This window comes from Phyllostomus hastatus, unplaced genomic scaffold (genome assembly GCF_019186645.2).
Source record: "Phyllostomus hastatus isolate PE091 unplaced genomic scaffold, TTU_PhHast_1.1 phas_contig_148, whole genome shotgun sequence".
Classification (NCBI taxonomy): domain Eukaryota; kingdom Metazoa; phylum Chordata; class Mammalia; order Chiroptera; family Phyllostomidae; genus Phyllostomus; species Phyllostomus hastatus.
This window is the reverse complement of record NW_025333607.1, coordinates 3,203,166-3,218,105: the sequence shown is the minus strand read 5'-3', so window position 1 is coordinate 3,218,105 and position 14,940 is coordinate 3,203,166. Positions and strand designations below refer to the sequence as shown.

Sequence of the window (14,940 nt, the reverse complement as noted above, 5' to 3'; positions counted from 1 at the left end):
TTAGGTGACATCATAAGGCATTTGTCTTTCTCTGACTGGCTTATTTCACTCAGCAATAATGTTCTCCAGGTCTCTCTGTGCTGTCACAAAGGGTAAGATTCCCTTCTTTTTTTACCGCTGAGCAGTACTCCATCGTGTAAATCTACCACAGCTTCTTTATCCACGCATCTCCTGCTGGGCACTCGGGCTGCCCCCAAGTCTAGGCTATTGTAAACAATGCTGCAAGAAACATAGGGTTGCATATATATATTTTTTGAATTAGTTGGTTGTTTTGTTTGTTTGTTTCTTTGGATAAGTTCCCAGAAATGAAATTGTTAGGTCACAAGACAGCTCATTTTTAATTTTTTGAGGTAACTCCATACCGCCTTGCACAGCGGCTGCGCCAGTCTGCATCCCCGCCAACAGTGCACCAGGGTTCCCGCTTCTCCACGTCCTCGCCAGCACCTGCTGACTGCTGACGTAGTAATGGTGGCCATTCTGACCCTTGTGAGGGGATATCTCGTTGTGGTTTTGAGTTGCATCTCTCTGATAATTAGTGATGTTGGGCATCCTTTCATATGTCTGTTGGCTATCTGTACGTCTTCTTTGGAGAAGCATCTATTCGGGTGCTTTGCCCATTTTTTAATTGGATTCTTTGTTTTTTTTGGTGTTGAGTTTTATGAGTTCTTTATACATTTTGGACATTAACCCCTCATCAGACATATCATTGGCATATCTCCCATTCAGTGCATTGTCTTTTCATTTTATTGCTGGTTTCCCTGGCTGTGTGCAAACTTTCTAGTGTGAGGTAGTCCCATTTGTTTATTTTTTTCTTTCCCTTGCCTGAGGAGATATGTCAAAAAAAAATACTGCTATGATAACTGTCCACTATTTTATTGCCTATGTATTCTTCAAGAGTTTTTATGGCTTTGAGTCTAACATTTAAGTCTTTAAATCATTTGAGTTTTTTCTTGTGAATGGTGTAAGAAGGTGATCTAGTTTCATTTTTTTTGCACACATCTAATTTTGCCAACACTATTTATTGATAGATTGTCCTTATTTTACCCCATTGTATATCCTTGCTTCCTTTGTCCAACATTAATTGACCATAAAGGTGTGGGCTTATTTATGGGCTTTCTATTCTGGTCCATTAATCTATGTGTCTGTTTTTATGCCAGTACCATGCTGTTTTGATTACTATGGACTTGTAGTATAGTTTGGTATCAGGTAGCATGATTCTTCTCACTTTGTTCTTTCTCAAGATTGCTGTGGCTATTTGGGGTCTTTTGTGTTCCCATAAACATTTTTGGAATATTTGTTTTAGTTCTGTGAAATATGCCATTGATATCTTGATAGGAGTTGTGTTGAATCGATAGATTGCTTTGCATAGGATGGGGCTTTTAATGATTTAATTCTTCCAATTCATGAACACGGTAGTGCTTTCACTTATTTGTATCTTCTTCAATTTACTTCTTCAGTGTGTTACAATTTTCTGAGTACAGGTCTTCCACATTCTTGGATAAATTTACTCTTAAGTTCTTTTTGATGCAATTGTAAATGGGATTGTTTTCCTAGTTTCACTTTCTGATAGTTCATTATTCTTGTATAAAAATGCAACTGATTTCTGGATGTTTCTTTTGTATCCTGCTACATGACTGAATTTGTTTACCAGCTCTAGTAGTTTTGGGTAGAATCTTTAGGGTTCTGTATATACAGCATCATGTCACCTGCAAATAAAGACAGTTTTACTTCTTCATTTCCTATTTATATGCCTTTCATTTCTTCTTCTTGCCTGACTGCTGTGGCTAGGAGTTCCAGTACTCTGTTTAATCACAGCAGTGAAGGCAGACATTCCTGTCTTGTTCCCGTTCTTAAGGGAAACACTTCTAGTTTTTGCCCATTGTGAGTGATGTTGGCTGTCGGTTTGTCATATATGGCCTTTATGATGTTGGCATGTGTTTCCTCTACTACCACTTTGCTAAGGGTTTTTATCATAAATAGGTGCTGGATTTTATCAGGTGCTTTTTCTGCATCTATTGATATGATCATATTATTTTTATCCCTCATTTTGTTCATGTGGTGTATCATATTTATTGATTTGGGGTATCGTGCCAATCTTGCATCTCTGGAATAAATCCCACTTGGTCATGGTATATGATCTTTTTAATGAATTGCAGGATCTGGTTTGCTAATATTTTGTTGAGGAATTTATCATCTATGTTCATCAGGGATGTTGGTCTATAATTTTCTTTCTTTGTAGTGCATTTGTTTGGTTTTGGAATTGGGATAATGCTGGTCTCATAAAGTGAACTTGGGAGTCTTCTCTCCTCTTGAATTTTTTGGGATAATTTGAGGACAGGTGTTAGTTCTTTGAATGTTTGGTCAAATTTCCTGTGAAGCCATCCACTCCTGGACTTTTGTTTGTTGGGAGTGTTGTGATCACGGCCTCAGTCACGTTAGTTGTGATAGGTCTAGTCAGGTGTTATAATTCATCCTGACTCAGTTTTGGAATATTGTATGTTTCTAGGAATTTATCCAATTCTTCCAGACTGTGCAATTTGTTGGCATATAGTAGTTCATAAAGTTTTCTTACAACCCTTTGTATATCTGTGGATCCCCCCACAGATAGAGCAATCCTGGATGTAGGTCCTTGCTTTTCATGGCTTCAAATACTTCTTTTCCAGCCCCTTCTTGCCTGCAAGTTTTCTTTTGAGAAATCAGCTGACAGTCTGGTGAGAACTCCTTTGTAGATAACTGTCTCCTTTTCTCTTGCTGCTTCTAGAATTCTCTCCTCATCTTTAATCTTGGCAAATGTAATGATAATATGCCTTGGTGTGTGCTTCTCTGGGTCCAACTTCTTTGGGACTTTCTGAGCTTCCTGGACCTCTGGAAGTCTATTTCCTTTGCCATATTGGGGAAGTTCTTCATTATTTTTTCAAATAAGTTTCAATTTCTTGCTCTTCCCCTTTTCCTTCTGGCACCCCTGTGGTTCAGATGTTGGAACATTTAAAGCTGTCCCAGAGGTTCCTAAGGCTGTCCTTGTGTTTTTGAATTTTCGTTTCTTTGTTCTGGTTAAACATTTATTTCTTCCTTCTGCTCCAAGCTGTTGACTTTAGCCCGTTTCTTTCCTTTCACTGTTGGTTCCCTGTACGTTTTCCTTTATTTCACTTTTCATAGCTTTCACTTTTTCCTCTATTTTGTGACCATACTCAACCATTTCTGTGAGCATCCTGATTACCAGTATTTTGAACTCTGCATCTGATAGGTTAGCTATCTCTTCATTGCTTAGTTCTTTTTCTGGAGCTTTGATCTGTTCTTTCATTTGGGATATATATATATATATATATATATATATATATATATATATATATATATATATATATTTTTTATCTTGGCATGCCTGTTACATAGTAGGGGGTGGAGTTTTAGGTATTCGCTAGGGTGGGGCAACCTACATTGCTGCATTGTGGTGTAGCATGAGAGGGAGGGGTCTGAGAGGGAACAGTGTCACTTGCTCCCCTCTCTGTCAGTTTTTAATCATTTCCCCACCACCCACAAGCAAATTGGGTCCTTCTGGTGCTGATTCCTGGGGGGGTGAGTTTGTGTACGTTCTAGGACCCTGTGAGACTGGGAGTTTCTTTCATCAACTCAACCTGCACAGGTTTTTTCAGTCAGAGGTTTTGAGGTTTTATTTTTCTGTGCTAGAACCCTGGGTTATGTGGCCTGTTTGGCTCCCCAGTTGTTCCTCCCGGTTTTTCCACATGCAAATGTGCGGCCTCCCACTCTGCCATCCACCACCTTGCCCATCCTGGTCCTCCAGCTGCCGCCTGGCTCTGTGTCCTTTCCGCCTGGCTGCCCATCTCCATCCCTGCTTTCAGTCTGAGTGAATGTTTCTTCTTTAAGTCCTTGGTCGTCGGACTTCCATACAGTTTGATTTTCTGGCAGTTCTGGTTATTTTTTGTTTTTAAATGTGTTTTCCTTCTTTTGGTTTTGTGAGGAGACAAAGTATATCTATCTACACCTCCATTTTGGCCAGAAAACAGTATTTTCTAAACTCATGTCCCATTAACTTTGTTCATGAGAAAATAAGCTCAGTATTTGAGCAAGAATATTGTTGTCTAGTCTCAAATGATCTAGTCATTTTGGCCTCAAAGGACACAATGTATTATTTAATTTCCCTCAAATAACTGAGTTGTAAGCCAGTGTCCCCAAAGTATCAAGATATATATATATTTGTTCAGGTGATATAACAAACTAAAATTATTGGTAGTTCCTTCCCTACTCAGTGTATATATATTTTGTATTGGCAAAGGTAGTTGCTTTTATTTTTAAAAATATTTTATTTATTTAGAGACAGGAGAAGGGAGGGAGAAAGAGAGGGAGAGAAATACCAACGTGTGGTTGCTTCTTGTGCACCCCCTACTAGGGACCTGGTCCACAACCCAAGCATGTGCCCTGACTGGGAATCAAACCTGTGACCCTTTGGTTTGCAGGGTGGAACTTAACCCACTGAGCCATACCAGGTGGTAGTTGCTTTTTAAATTTTTTATTTTATTTTTAGAGAGTGAGGAGGAGAGAGAAATACTGATTTATTGTTCCACTTGTTTATGCATTCATTGGTTGACTCTTACGTGCCCTGACCAAAGATGGAACCCACAACTCTGGTGGATTAGGACAATGCTCTAATCACCTGAGCACCTGGCGGGGATGTAGCTGCTGTGTAAAGTATGCGGTTTGCAATGGGACCCTCTTGGTCCTTCCTGTTGTTCTTTCAGAGGACCCTACACTTCACCTTCACAGCCCTTACCATGCTCTGAACTACACAGTGTGTGTTGTCACAGCAGGTCCCTCCATCAGCCTCCAGCCTCCAGGAGTGCAGGCAACACCTGTATCCTCGGGCACACAGTAGGGCCTCCGGACAGATCTGTGCAGGGCAGGGCTCATGTCCTTCTCTTTGAAACAAGTGGTTTCACCATGGGCCTGACTGAAGTCCATTTAAGGGTAGTAAGGCCAACATTAAGAAGTGAGAGTTATCCTTTCAGTGACTAACTTACAGAGGGGGAAAGAAAGAACCTGTGTGGGTTATAAAAGAAGAGCCATCCATATGCGAGCTGGTCTTACAGCTCAGACTGTAGAAAGAGTAAGTCTTCAAACCACCTGTTTTTATGAAATTTATTCCCAGCCCGCAGCGGCAGTGTGTACAAAGGGAAGAGCATGTGGGATCTGCAGACGTGTTTGCTACAACATGCACATCACGAGGTGTTTCAAACACAGTCAGGGTAAGTTTCATGCTGAATAAATAATCCCCGCAAATTTTCATTTGTACATAAAAATATATATTGCACTCTTAACAAGACCGGTTGTTTTGCATATTTCCTCTTTAGACAAATGATGAAATTCAGCCTTAAAAAAAAAGACTGAGTAGCAACACTATCCTAAGGGGACTAATGTGAGGTTCTCAGTAGAAAAGTGAAAGCTAGACAATAGCTGCGATTTCTTTTTAAACAAGGCCAATCACTTCACCGGGAGCAGGGGCGATGTCATCTCCGCGCCTGCCTGGGCCTCAGAGCTCCCAGCTGTCTGCGTGAGCATGGTCGAATGCAGCCTGCGTGGCGTTCTGACGCAGGCGCGGGCTTTACGCCACAACTGCCCGCGGCCACTTGCCGCTGCTTGTATTGATCTTGACGCAGAGGCTTGGGAACTGTTTTATATAGTTTTTAAGTAGAATGTTTCAGAAAGTCTGGAAGTTAGAAAAGGAGTCCTGTAAACACCATTGAGTCAAATTTTCGTAACAAACATGCCAGTTACTCTCAGGCAGGAACACGCGTTTTTATCCCATGGTAACATGTAACTCAGTTGACTTAAGTGTCTTCAAAGCCGACAAAGCAGCACCCGAGTAGAAACAGAGCCATCGCGCCACGGTGGGGAGCCTGCCCCAAGCCTTTCAGGAACGCTGCCCTGACGGCAGCAGACTTTGCTGTGCTGTACAGTGAGCTGCTCCCACCGCCCCTCACGCTCTCAGGTGGTGCGGGTTAGTGGAAGGACCAGCGTGGAAGCTGCTCCCTGAAGGAATTATTCTGCTTCGTGTTGAAAACAAAGTAAGCGGTCACCTCTTCTCTTGGGGAAGGAACCTCTTCCTGTGCATTAGTTTTGATGTCTCACCCAGACCGGATTACTACCGCCTGTGCAGACCTCCTGCACGGCGGAGGCTTTCTCCTGCGAAGGGCCAAGTTCTCGATGCTGTGTGCGGGGCAGACATCCAGAGGGTTGTTAGCACGGGTTCAAATCTTAGTGACTCACCTGAGGGGAGTCAGCGTCTAGTGTTATGGATCTTAAGTGGGATGTTCATGAAGACACATAATGTGTCTGAGGTCAGAGAGAGCCTTGTTCTTGTTTGTGGCTGTCAAAAATTTCTGCTTCTACTTAGAGCTAAGAAGGCAACCGGCAGAACCTGCCTTGTAATGCTGAGATTCACTGGTGGTCCTTTTCAGTCTGTAGGGACTCCAGACAGCGGTGCAGAGGTGCCTACTGAACAGTTTGCTTCTTAAAGGAAGCCATGATCATGTCTTGGGTTCTTTATCCTTTTCTCTCCCTTTTCGTCATAAAACTTTTTACATATAATTTTAAGAGTATTTTATAACCAATTGGTTATAACCAAATACTCTTTAATTGGTTATAACCAATTTAAATACTCTTGGCCCTTTTGGAATCCTAGAAAAGGAGCGACCCTGACCTTCTCTTTAAAGAATACCCTCGTAGAAAGACCCCAGGACTGTGATTTTCGGTGGCTATGAAAGACCTCAGTCCCATTGGTCGGCACACGCTGTCACTTCGTCCGAAACTTCCTCCCAGGGCCCTGGGAGGCTGCAGGGTTTTGTGCAGATGAACGGCTTTTATAATTATTTAGAAGATTTGTTTGGTCATCCATTTCTTCGGTTCAACCTCCTGAAGCGGGCGAGGAGACAAATCTAGCCTGGAGTTCAAGTGCTCGGGGGACACACAGCTCTCGCCTTCAGCCGGCCGCATAGCTGCTCAGGAAGGAATAGAACATGGGCTGCTTCAGGCGCTGCTGGTCCTTCCGACACCAGGCAATCACGGTCCCTTCACTGTTCGCTGTGTACAGGTGGTGGCCGTCACAGGAAAATGTGAGGCTGCAAAAAAAGAAAAAAATCCCGTTTGTACAGCATGGCTCTTCAAATCGTACGAGCATGTCAGGGGCCACACTGGGATCGGTGTGGAGAAAGAAATTCCGATGCCTTTACCAGCAGAGGACCCAGGACGTGAGTGCCCGCAGCCCCTGGCGTCCACTGTGAGTCTCACACAGGGAGTGGCTCTACCGCCAACTTTGTGAAGCTCCTTCTAACCAGGCGATGCAGAACGGCAGCAGCACGCCAGGGATCAGCCCGTGCCACTCTGTGCTTTCACACTTTCTTACTCAAACAACTACTTGGGGATAGGAAACTTTAAAAAATGTAACAGTACTATACTTTTCCTTATAAAAATAAATGATTACGGAGATATTTTATTTCCTCAAAAGAGAAGAGAGTAAAGATATAACAATAAATTATTAATTTAGGGTCATTAAACTTTAAATTTAGTACTTTAGAAATAAATTTATTTTAATAAAGCAGAGTTTGAATCACTTCTGCCCACTCAAGTTTCTAGAGTCAAACTGGTTAACGCAGGAGGGGACAGCTGAGCGTTTGCCAGTCCTGTCAAGCCCGTTCCTGCGCCATCCATCGCCATTGTGGTGTTTCCGGTAAGGAAGGGGAAATGTCACTTCTCCAGCTCCAGAGGCCTCCCCCGGCCACCACCCCCGCCTGCCAGACCCGGTTCCTGACTCGGGCTTCCAGCTCCACAAGGACAAGGACTGTGCCTCCGCTGGCCACTGGGTCCCAGGCAACCTGGCGCTGGCTGAGTGTCGGCCCTTGGCGAGAAGCTCATCACAGATTTCTTTAGGTGTGTGAGCTTGAATCCCCCTCTGACCAGGATACGGTTACGGAGGATGTTATGAAGAATGGGAGGGAGGTCTCACCTTACAATCGGCTGATTGGACTTAGGAAACATGATTTCCCGCACAGGCTTTAGGTCCCACGTGCTCCACAACCTAGAGGGGGAAAAAGTTGTCTAATTACACAAACTATGTTTCCTTCGCCTGCAAACCTACGTTGCTTATTTCTTAAATGTTATCTGGAGGGAATCACAATAAGCAGCTAATACACTTAGTTCTGGGAGGTTTGCAGGGGTGGGTAGGGGAGTAAGAAAGCCTAACTGGGTGTATTTTCCTGCTGTTGATCTTCAACAGTTAATGTAAAACTCCACAAAAGCGGCACTAGAGCCATCTTTATTAGAAGTAAAACAGGAATATCTGAAGCACCTATACTGTAAGGTGATTTTAAATTCTAATGGTCAAATAGTAACCTGCTAACAACTCCCTGTTGAACCCACGTCCTTGTGAACAGAAGCAGACGGAGAGCCGGGGAGTCTCACCTGACGACCCCGTTTTCCAGCCCCCCGGCGATCACGTTGACGGAGACGCCCTCGGGCTGGTTGGAGAAGGCCACGGAGCAGATGATCTCCCTGCAGTGCACGTGTCCCACGAGGTCCCCGTTCACCGTCCACAGCCTGAGGTCGCTGCCTCCGCCAGCTGAAACACCAAACCGCTGCGGTCACCAGGGTGGCGTCACCCGCCCACCGCCCTGGGTTCTGAGGGCACCCTGGGGCCACGCTGGTTTTGGTGATGGAGTTGACAGGCAACTCCCGATGGCAGACAAGCAAGTGAAGTCCCTGCGCTGAAGTCCAGGAAGCTCTGCATGTTTCTCTAGACAGTGACCAGTAAAAACACACAAGTTCATCTGCCACAGAGAGCGACAAAGTGAATTAATCACGAATCATGATATTTCAACACATGAGCTGTGAAATCGGAACCTGAAAGTACCCAGAAAGCTAAACAATCTCCACAAAGAGAAAATATTCTGTGAAATCATCTATAAAAAGTGACTTGTGTGACATCTGAAGGAAAAAATGTTACCTGAGGTAAAAATTAGTTCTAAAAAAAATTAGTTCTAAAAAAAAAAGAAATCTAATTCTTCAGAATGTCTCAGATTGAGTCTTATAGGGCAACACCTTATTAAGCTAATTTTTTCTTTCCACAGATGCTGACTGACCAAACTTTCTATGGTTTTCTGGGGGCTGGAGGAGGCAGTATTGCTGGCCGTTCTGCACGAACAGGCTGCTGGTGCTGGGCTACGTGATGCGGAGTCCGCCTTCCTGGGAGACGTGTTCTCCTGCTGCCAGAGGGGGAGAGGCCCGAGAGAGTCTGGATGGCATCGTGTTACTACCCTTAATTTTATTTCTCCATTTGATCTAAGATAAAAGTAGAGGATTTATGTCTCTCCTTCATTAAGGCAATGAAAAGATTTTATATTTTATAGCAAAGAAACAAATACTGGAAATACTTCTGTATTTAAAGATACGCTAAAGACTTTCAAATATCACAAACCAAACCACCCAGCGGGTCACACATCGTTCACAACAGCTGGAATGTGGGAACGACCCCAATGTCCGTCATCTGATAAACAAGTAAACAGGTGTGGTCTATTTATACCAGCGGTTTTCAGGCTCTGCATCTCTTGGCACACACAAACTAATTACTAAAATTCTGCTGCACAGCAAAAAATATGTTTTGCCAATCTGACAAAAAATAGGTGTAATTTTGATTGATTTACAAAACAATGATAGTAATGACCTACCTCCTTGCTCCATAGTGCCATTTAAAAAATCCAGGTGCCTATATTTGCATGTAAGGATTTCTGGTACTGAGAATGAACTAGTCAGATACAACCTTGTTACGTGATGTGACCAGTAACACGCAATTCTGTGATGTGACCTACACGTTTATGACGCAAGACAGGCCATTCACACTGGACGGCTGTTGTGTTGGCTGTTGTCCTTTTTATTTGACAACCGAAGGGAAAAGAAGTCAGTGCCCCTGACTAAACAGTCAGGTGCTGTATGTTTTAAAAATTCCTGTTCTTTGTGGCACACTGGTAGAAAATCACTGACCTATACAATGGAATGATATTCAACCATAAAAAGTAATGAAGCCCTGACTGGTGTGGCTCAGTAGGTTGGGCATTATCCCACAAACCAAAGGGTCGCTGGTTCAATTCCTGGTCAGAGCACATGCCTGGGTTGTGGGCCAAGTCCCCGACTGGGGGCGTGCAAGAGGTAACCCATCAATGTTTCTCTTGCACATCAATGTTTCTCTCCCTCCTTTCCCCTTTCTCTAAAAATAAACAAAATGTTTTTAAAGAAATAATGAAGCTCTGACACATGCTAGCTACAACATGGATGAACCTTGAAAACAGTATACTAAGTAAAATAAGCCGGACATAAAAACACGAATGTTGTATGCGTGTCCACGGCTGTGAAATACCTAGACAGGCAAATTCATGGCGACAGGAGGTGGGACAGGGGTCATTAGGAGCTGTGGGGAGGGCGGAATGGGGAGTCACAGGGTCTGTGTTTGGGGTGATGATTGCACAACACTGTGACTGTAATGGTGCCACCAAATGGCAACTTTTACGTTCAGTATATCTTAACACACACACATGCACACACACACACACACTGTATGTACTACTGAGGTACTACTCAGACTTCTGACTGTAGAACACTGATGAGGAGAGATTACCTAAATAAAGCATCAAAGGTGTAGGTGATGATAAACTCATCTTTCCCACAAGTAGATTGCACTTCACTCTTACTTTTGAATTTAATATCTGATAAAAGATAAAAAAAATAAAGTAACCCTATCATACTAGTGAGGTTAGAGGGCTTACTAAAGTCACTGGCTACCTGTCCATAAAAGCTGACGCAGGGTTTGGGTCCTCTAATTACCAGCTACGGCACAGCCAGTCCCTCAGCAGGAAAGTGTGAGTGCATCCTGGACTCTGAGCACAGTATGGAACTGAACCCGCAAAGAGTCACCACCGCAGATCACCTGGCCACGTGGGCCACAGCACCACGTAACTACTCATCTGCCTAAGACTGCCAATATCAAAAATATCAAGGCCCTTCCTCAGCACTGGGTCACTTTCATGTATAATTTAGCACATCCAGTAAAAGTCAGAAAATTCGGCTTTGCTGGAAAAACTTTATTCTTCCTATGCACCTTCTCTGAAATTAAACCGGAGAACCATCCTCTATCCTGAATCTTAGGATATTATATTAACTTTATAACAATGCTACGACACACAACCAGGCTATGAACCCTAGCTAAAAGGCATCTATTTTGATCCAGTGATAGAATGACTTTAAAAAATGCAGAAACCATCTAGCATAATACTTAACATAGTTTAAGAAATTTCACATCTTATCACTATGAAAACAATATCCCATAATAAGCACCGTGGAATTCTGATCAGGAAGAATAAGCCACTGTAACTTCAGCCCAATACAGAAGTTTTGGAGAACAGAGCATGTGTCTTTGTATGTAGATAGGTACACATGCATGTATACATGTACACACACAACACATGTACCACACACATGTGCTTATTTATAATTTTAGTTTTACAGTTACTTGGATGGTACTCACAAAAGGGTGAAGACCTTTGGTAGACTAATGACTTTCTTCCCTTCCTGGACTATAGGAACAGGAGGATGAACTCGAGTCTGAGTCACCAAACATCCATTTGGCCTCTCTTTAAAAAAATCATGATTTTTGTTATGCTCTCTATATACTAAATGTTCTTTATGACTTCTCCCTAATATGTACCAAAAAACCTTAAAAAAGTTGAGAAGGCCTTTTTGTTCCAATTAGAAGAAAGTTCTACCGCTATCACACTGCGCGCTGCCTAGGGACACCTGCAAACCTGCGAGTGAGCCGGGAGCTGCCGCGAAGTAATTTTGCTTCCTGTTCCCATATGACCGGCTGGTATATAACGGCACAGAAATAAATCACGACTGGCAGCAGGAAAGTAATTAACTTTAGAGAATTCAGCTCCCTCAGGACCAGTCCTAACTTCCAAACGTTGCCAAAACAAGAAAGTAGAGACCTCTGTGTAAATAATCATCATGTTACGCCCCCAGATTTCCTCTGGGTGTGATGCACCGAAGCTGCTCACAGACAAGTCAGGAACAATTAGCTAAGGCATCAGTCAGCTGCCCACACCCACATCACCCAAGTCAGCTGTTTCAGATCCTTCCCCTCAGCTGCGCTGTTTAGGAAAGAAAACCCTTTTCGTGACATTATTTGATGACTGGGGCTAATGGGAAAATCACATCTGAAATCTTTAAGCATGACTAAAGAGTCCTTTTCTTGAATACAAGAAAGAATGAACATTTTGTAAAAACAATAAAACTCCAAGAGATGTCTGTGGTAAAAAAAAAATTGTTTTTTTACCTACGTTGCTGGCACAGAGCTCCTAAAACCCTTTGCTAATTTACTGACTTTTGATGCTCCTGGTTTGGGGGGCTGGGGGGGATTAGACAGCTTCAGGATGGGGTCCAGTCCCCAGAAAACCCAACCACGTAATTAGAGGGTTAGGACATGCACCACCTCCCCACCTCCTGGGAGGGGTGAGGGCCTGGAGATTGAGCCCAATTAGCAATGGCTGGCAACCTAATGGACTCCGTCTACCTGATGACACCTCAGAGAACCCCTAACAACAGGGACAGCGTCTCCAACTGCGTGCGCAGGCTGTCCAGCCAGGAGGCGCTGCGCTCTGACTCCATGTGGACGGACCATCAGGGTTTCCCTCTGGGCCTCTTCACCTGGCTGCTCGTGCCTGTGCTTTTACAACACAACACACTGTGGTAGCAAGTCTAGTGAATCACTGGAGCTCGTGGGGGTCTTGGGAGCTCCCCGACTCGCTCACTTCAAGTAGTGAGTCAGGAGTGAACTGCACAGTTGGACACCCAGTATGTGATAGAATTGGGGAATTGTTTGGGTGTCTGGAACAACGTCACACATTCCAAAGTGCAGACAAAGGACAGGGAACCACCCACAACAGATGTGTCAAAGATATTCCATACGGAGTGGACAGAAACAGTTTTTCAAAGGATGCTTTCAATCTTAAAATGCTGAGGAGTAGAAAGGCAAATAGGAAATTTATGGATTTTCCAATTGTTCCCTTCTGCTGATGCATCAATTTTTTTAATACGTGTACATGAAAAACCAAAACCAAGACCTTTGATCTCAGTCACGTGAGTCTGACATGCAAGTACACCTCCACTGTTACCGTGCGTTACTCTTCTCTCTCAGGGCCTGGAAGACACATATTCAGAGCTGATGCCTTTCATTTCAAGAGGAAGGCAGTGAAGTTAGTAGTTAAAAAGCAGAAGAAAAAAAGCATAGAAAAACAAAAAGCAAGAAAATTCAGATAATTACGTAAACATAATTACATGAGCTCAAATACAGTCTCAAACATATCAGAAGAAGAGTTAAATTAGGGCAGCACTAACTCCCATATCCATCAATGCCTAAACTGATGACTCACTCTTGGGCCCGGTTGTATTTTCATACACACGCGTGCTACGAACAAAGTAGTTACATTTGGAAGGGCCTGCGAGATGTACCCAATAGCAGAACTATGATGTCACCTTAGCAATGGCCTTGTGCTTGGTTTGGGGCTGGCTCACCTGAATCACACACTGTGGCAATGTCACCTGTAGTCTCACTGGCAGAGACGGCTGTGACGGGGCTTTTGTGTCCTGCCAGAGTTTGCACATAGCACAACCTGAAAGACCAAAGACATGACTTTGCAAGTGATCATTAAATACAATTATACTGTCTCGTTTAGGCAGCTATTATTTGTAAGGCATTCCTAACTGATTTCAGTGAGATTACAAAGGTAAAGTTTGTACTTTATGCTGTAGGTTATTACGATGTAAAGATGTCATTTTCGTGCACCTGTCATGCGGTGGGAACTGGAATGTTAGCTCAGTGAGCTGTGCTGGAGCTGCAGACCCTCCGTACCTATTCAAGTCCCATATGACGCAGGTCCCGTCTCTGCTCACACTTATCAGGATACTGTACGGCTTGCAAACGAACAAGCTGGTGACCTCCTCCGTGTGCCCGTAGAGATGCACCTGAGACTCCATCTCTATCTCTGAAGGCTGAAATTCAAAATTGAGTAAAAGATAAGATAAAAGCAATGTCAAAAGGCATCCTAGTATTTACCTAAAAAACAAAAACAACCGAAGTGACTCAAATATTCGCAAACATTTTGTTTTGCAATCAAATTCAGTTCAACAATTTCTAAACAGTAAGACTAAACATTAAAAACATTTTTTTAAATGATAATCAACTATCTTTTTTTTAAGATTTTATTTATTTATTTTTAGAGAGGGAAGGGAGGGAGGGAGGGAGAGAGAGAGAGAAACATCAATGTGCGGTTGCTGGGGGTTCTGGCCTGCAACCCAGGAATGTACCCTGGCTGGGAATTGAACCTGAGACACTTTGGTTCCCAGACCGCACTCAATCCACTGAGCTACGCCAGCCAGGGCATACATTAAAAACATTTTGCATTGCACTGACTGATGTGGCTCAGTGGGTTGGGCACTGTCCCACAAACTAAAAGCTTGCCAATTCGATTCCTGGTCAGGGCATGTGCCTGGGCTGCAGAGCAGGTTCCTGGCTGGGGGCGTGCGAAAGGCAGCCAACTGATGTTTCTCTCACGCTGATGTTTTTCTCCTGCTCTTTCTCCCTCCCTTCCCCCCTCTCTAAAAAACAGTAAAATCTTAAATTTTTTAAATCAACTAATATGCTTTTTATTTTATCTATTCTTGTTCAATCTTTGTCCAAATATACATGTATTTTTATAGTTGTAAAAACTGCCATACAAAGAATTTTCTATTTTGTATTTTATACAATGTCCAATAAGCACTTCCCATCTTCAACACTGTCCTCAAAATAATTCTGCTAGTGTTGTAATTAATGCTCTATGCAGTTAG

At 43.2% G+C, this 14,940-nt stretch overlaps 1 protein-coding gene across 5 annotated transcripts in view; it reads right to left on the bottom strand.

Annotated features, from left to right (window-relative positions):
• Nucleotides 1-5,137: 5,137 nt before the first annotated feature.
• The window catches only part of LYST (lysosomal trafficking regulator), a 163,201-nt gene continuing 153,398 nt past the window's right edge, over nt 5,138-14,940 (bottom strand). For all 5 annotated transcript variants that reach the window (XM_045817016.1, XM_045817008.1, XM_045817029.1 and 2 more), the window contains 5 exons: nt 13,964-14,103; nt 13,627-13,724; nt 8,470-8,626; nt 8,015-8,086; nt 5,138-7,130 (listed from right to left, as the gene is read on the bottom strand). In XM_045817016.1, coding sequence (XP_045672972.1) covers nt 6,992-7,130; nt 8,015-8,086; nt 8,470-8,626; nt 13,627-13,724; nt 13,964-14,103 — 606 coding nt within the window. In that variant the 3' untranslated portion in view covers nt 5,138-6,991. The remainder of the gene's footprint in view (nt 7,131-8,014; nt 8,087-8,469; nt 8,627-13,626; nt 13,725-13,963; nt 14,104-14,940) is intronic.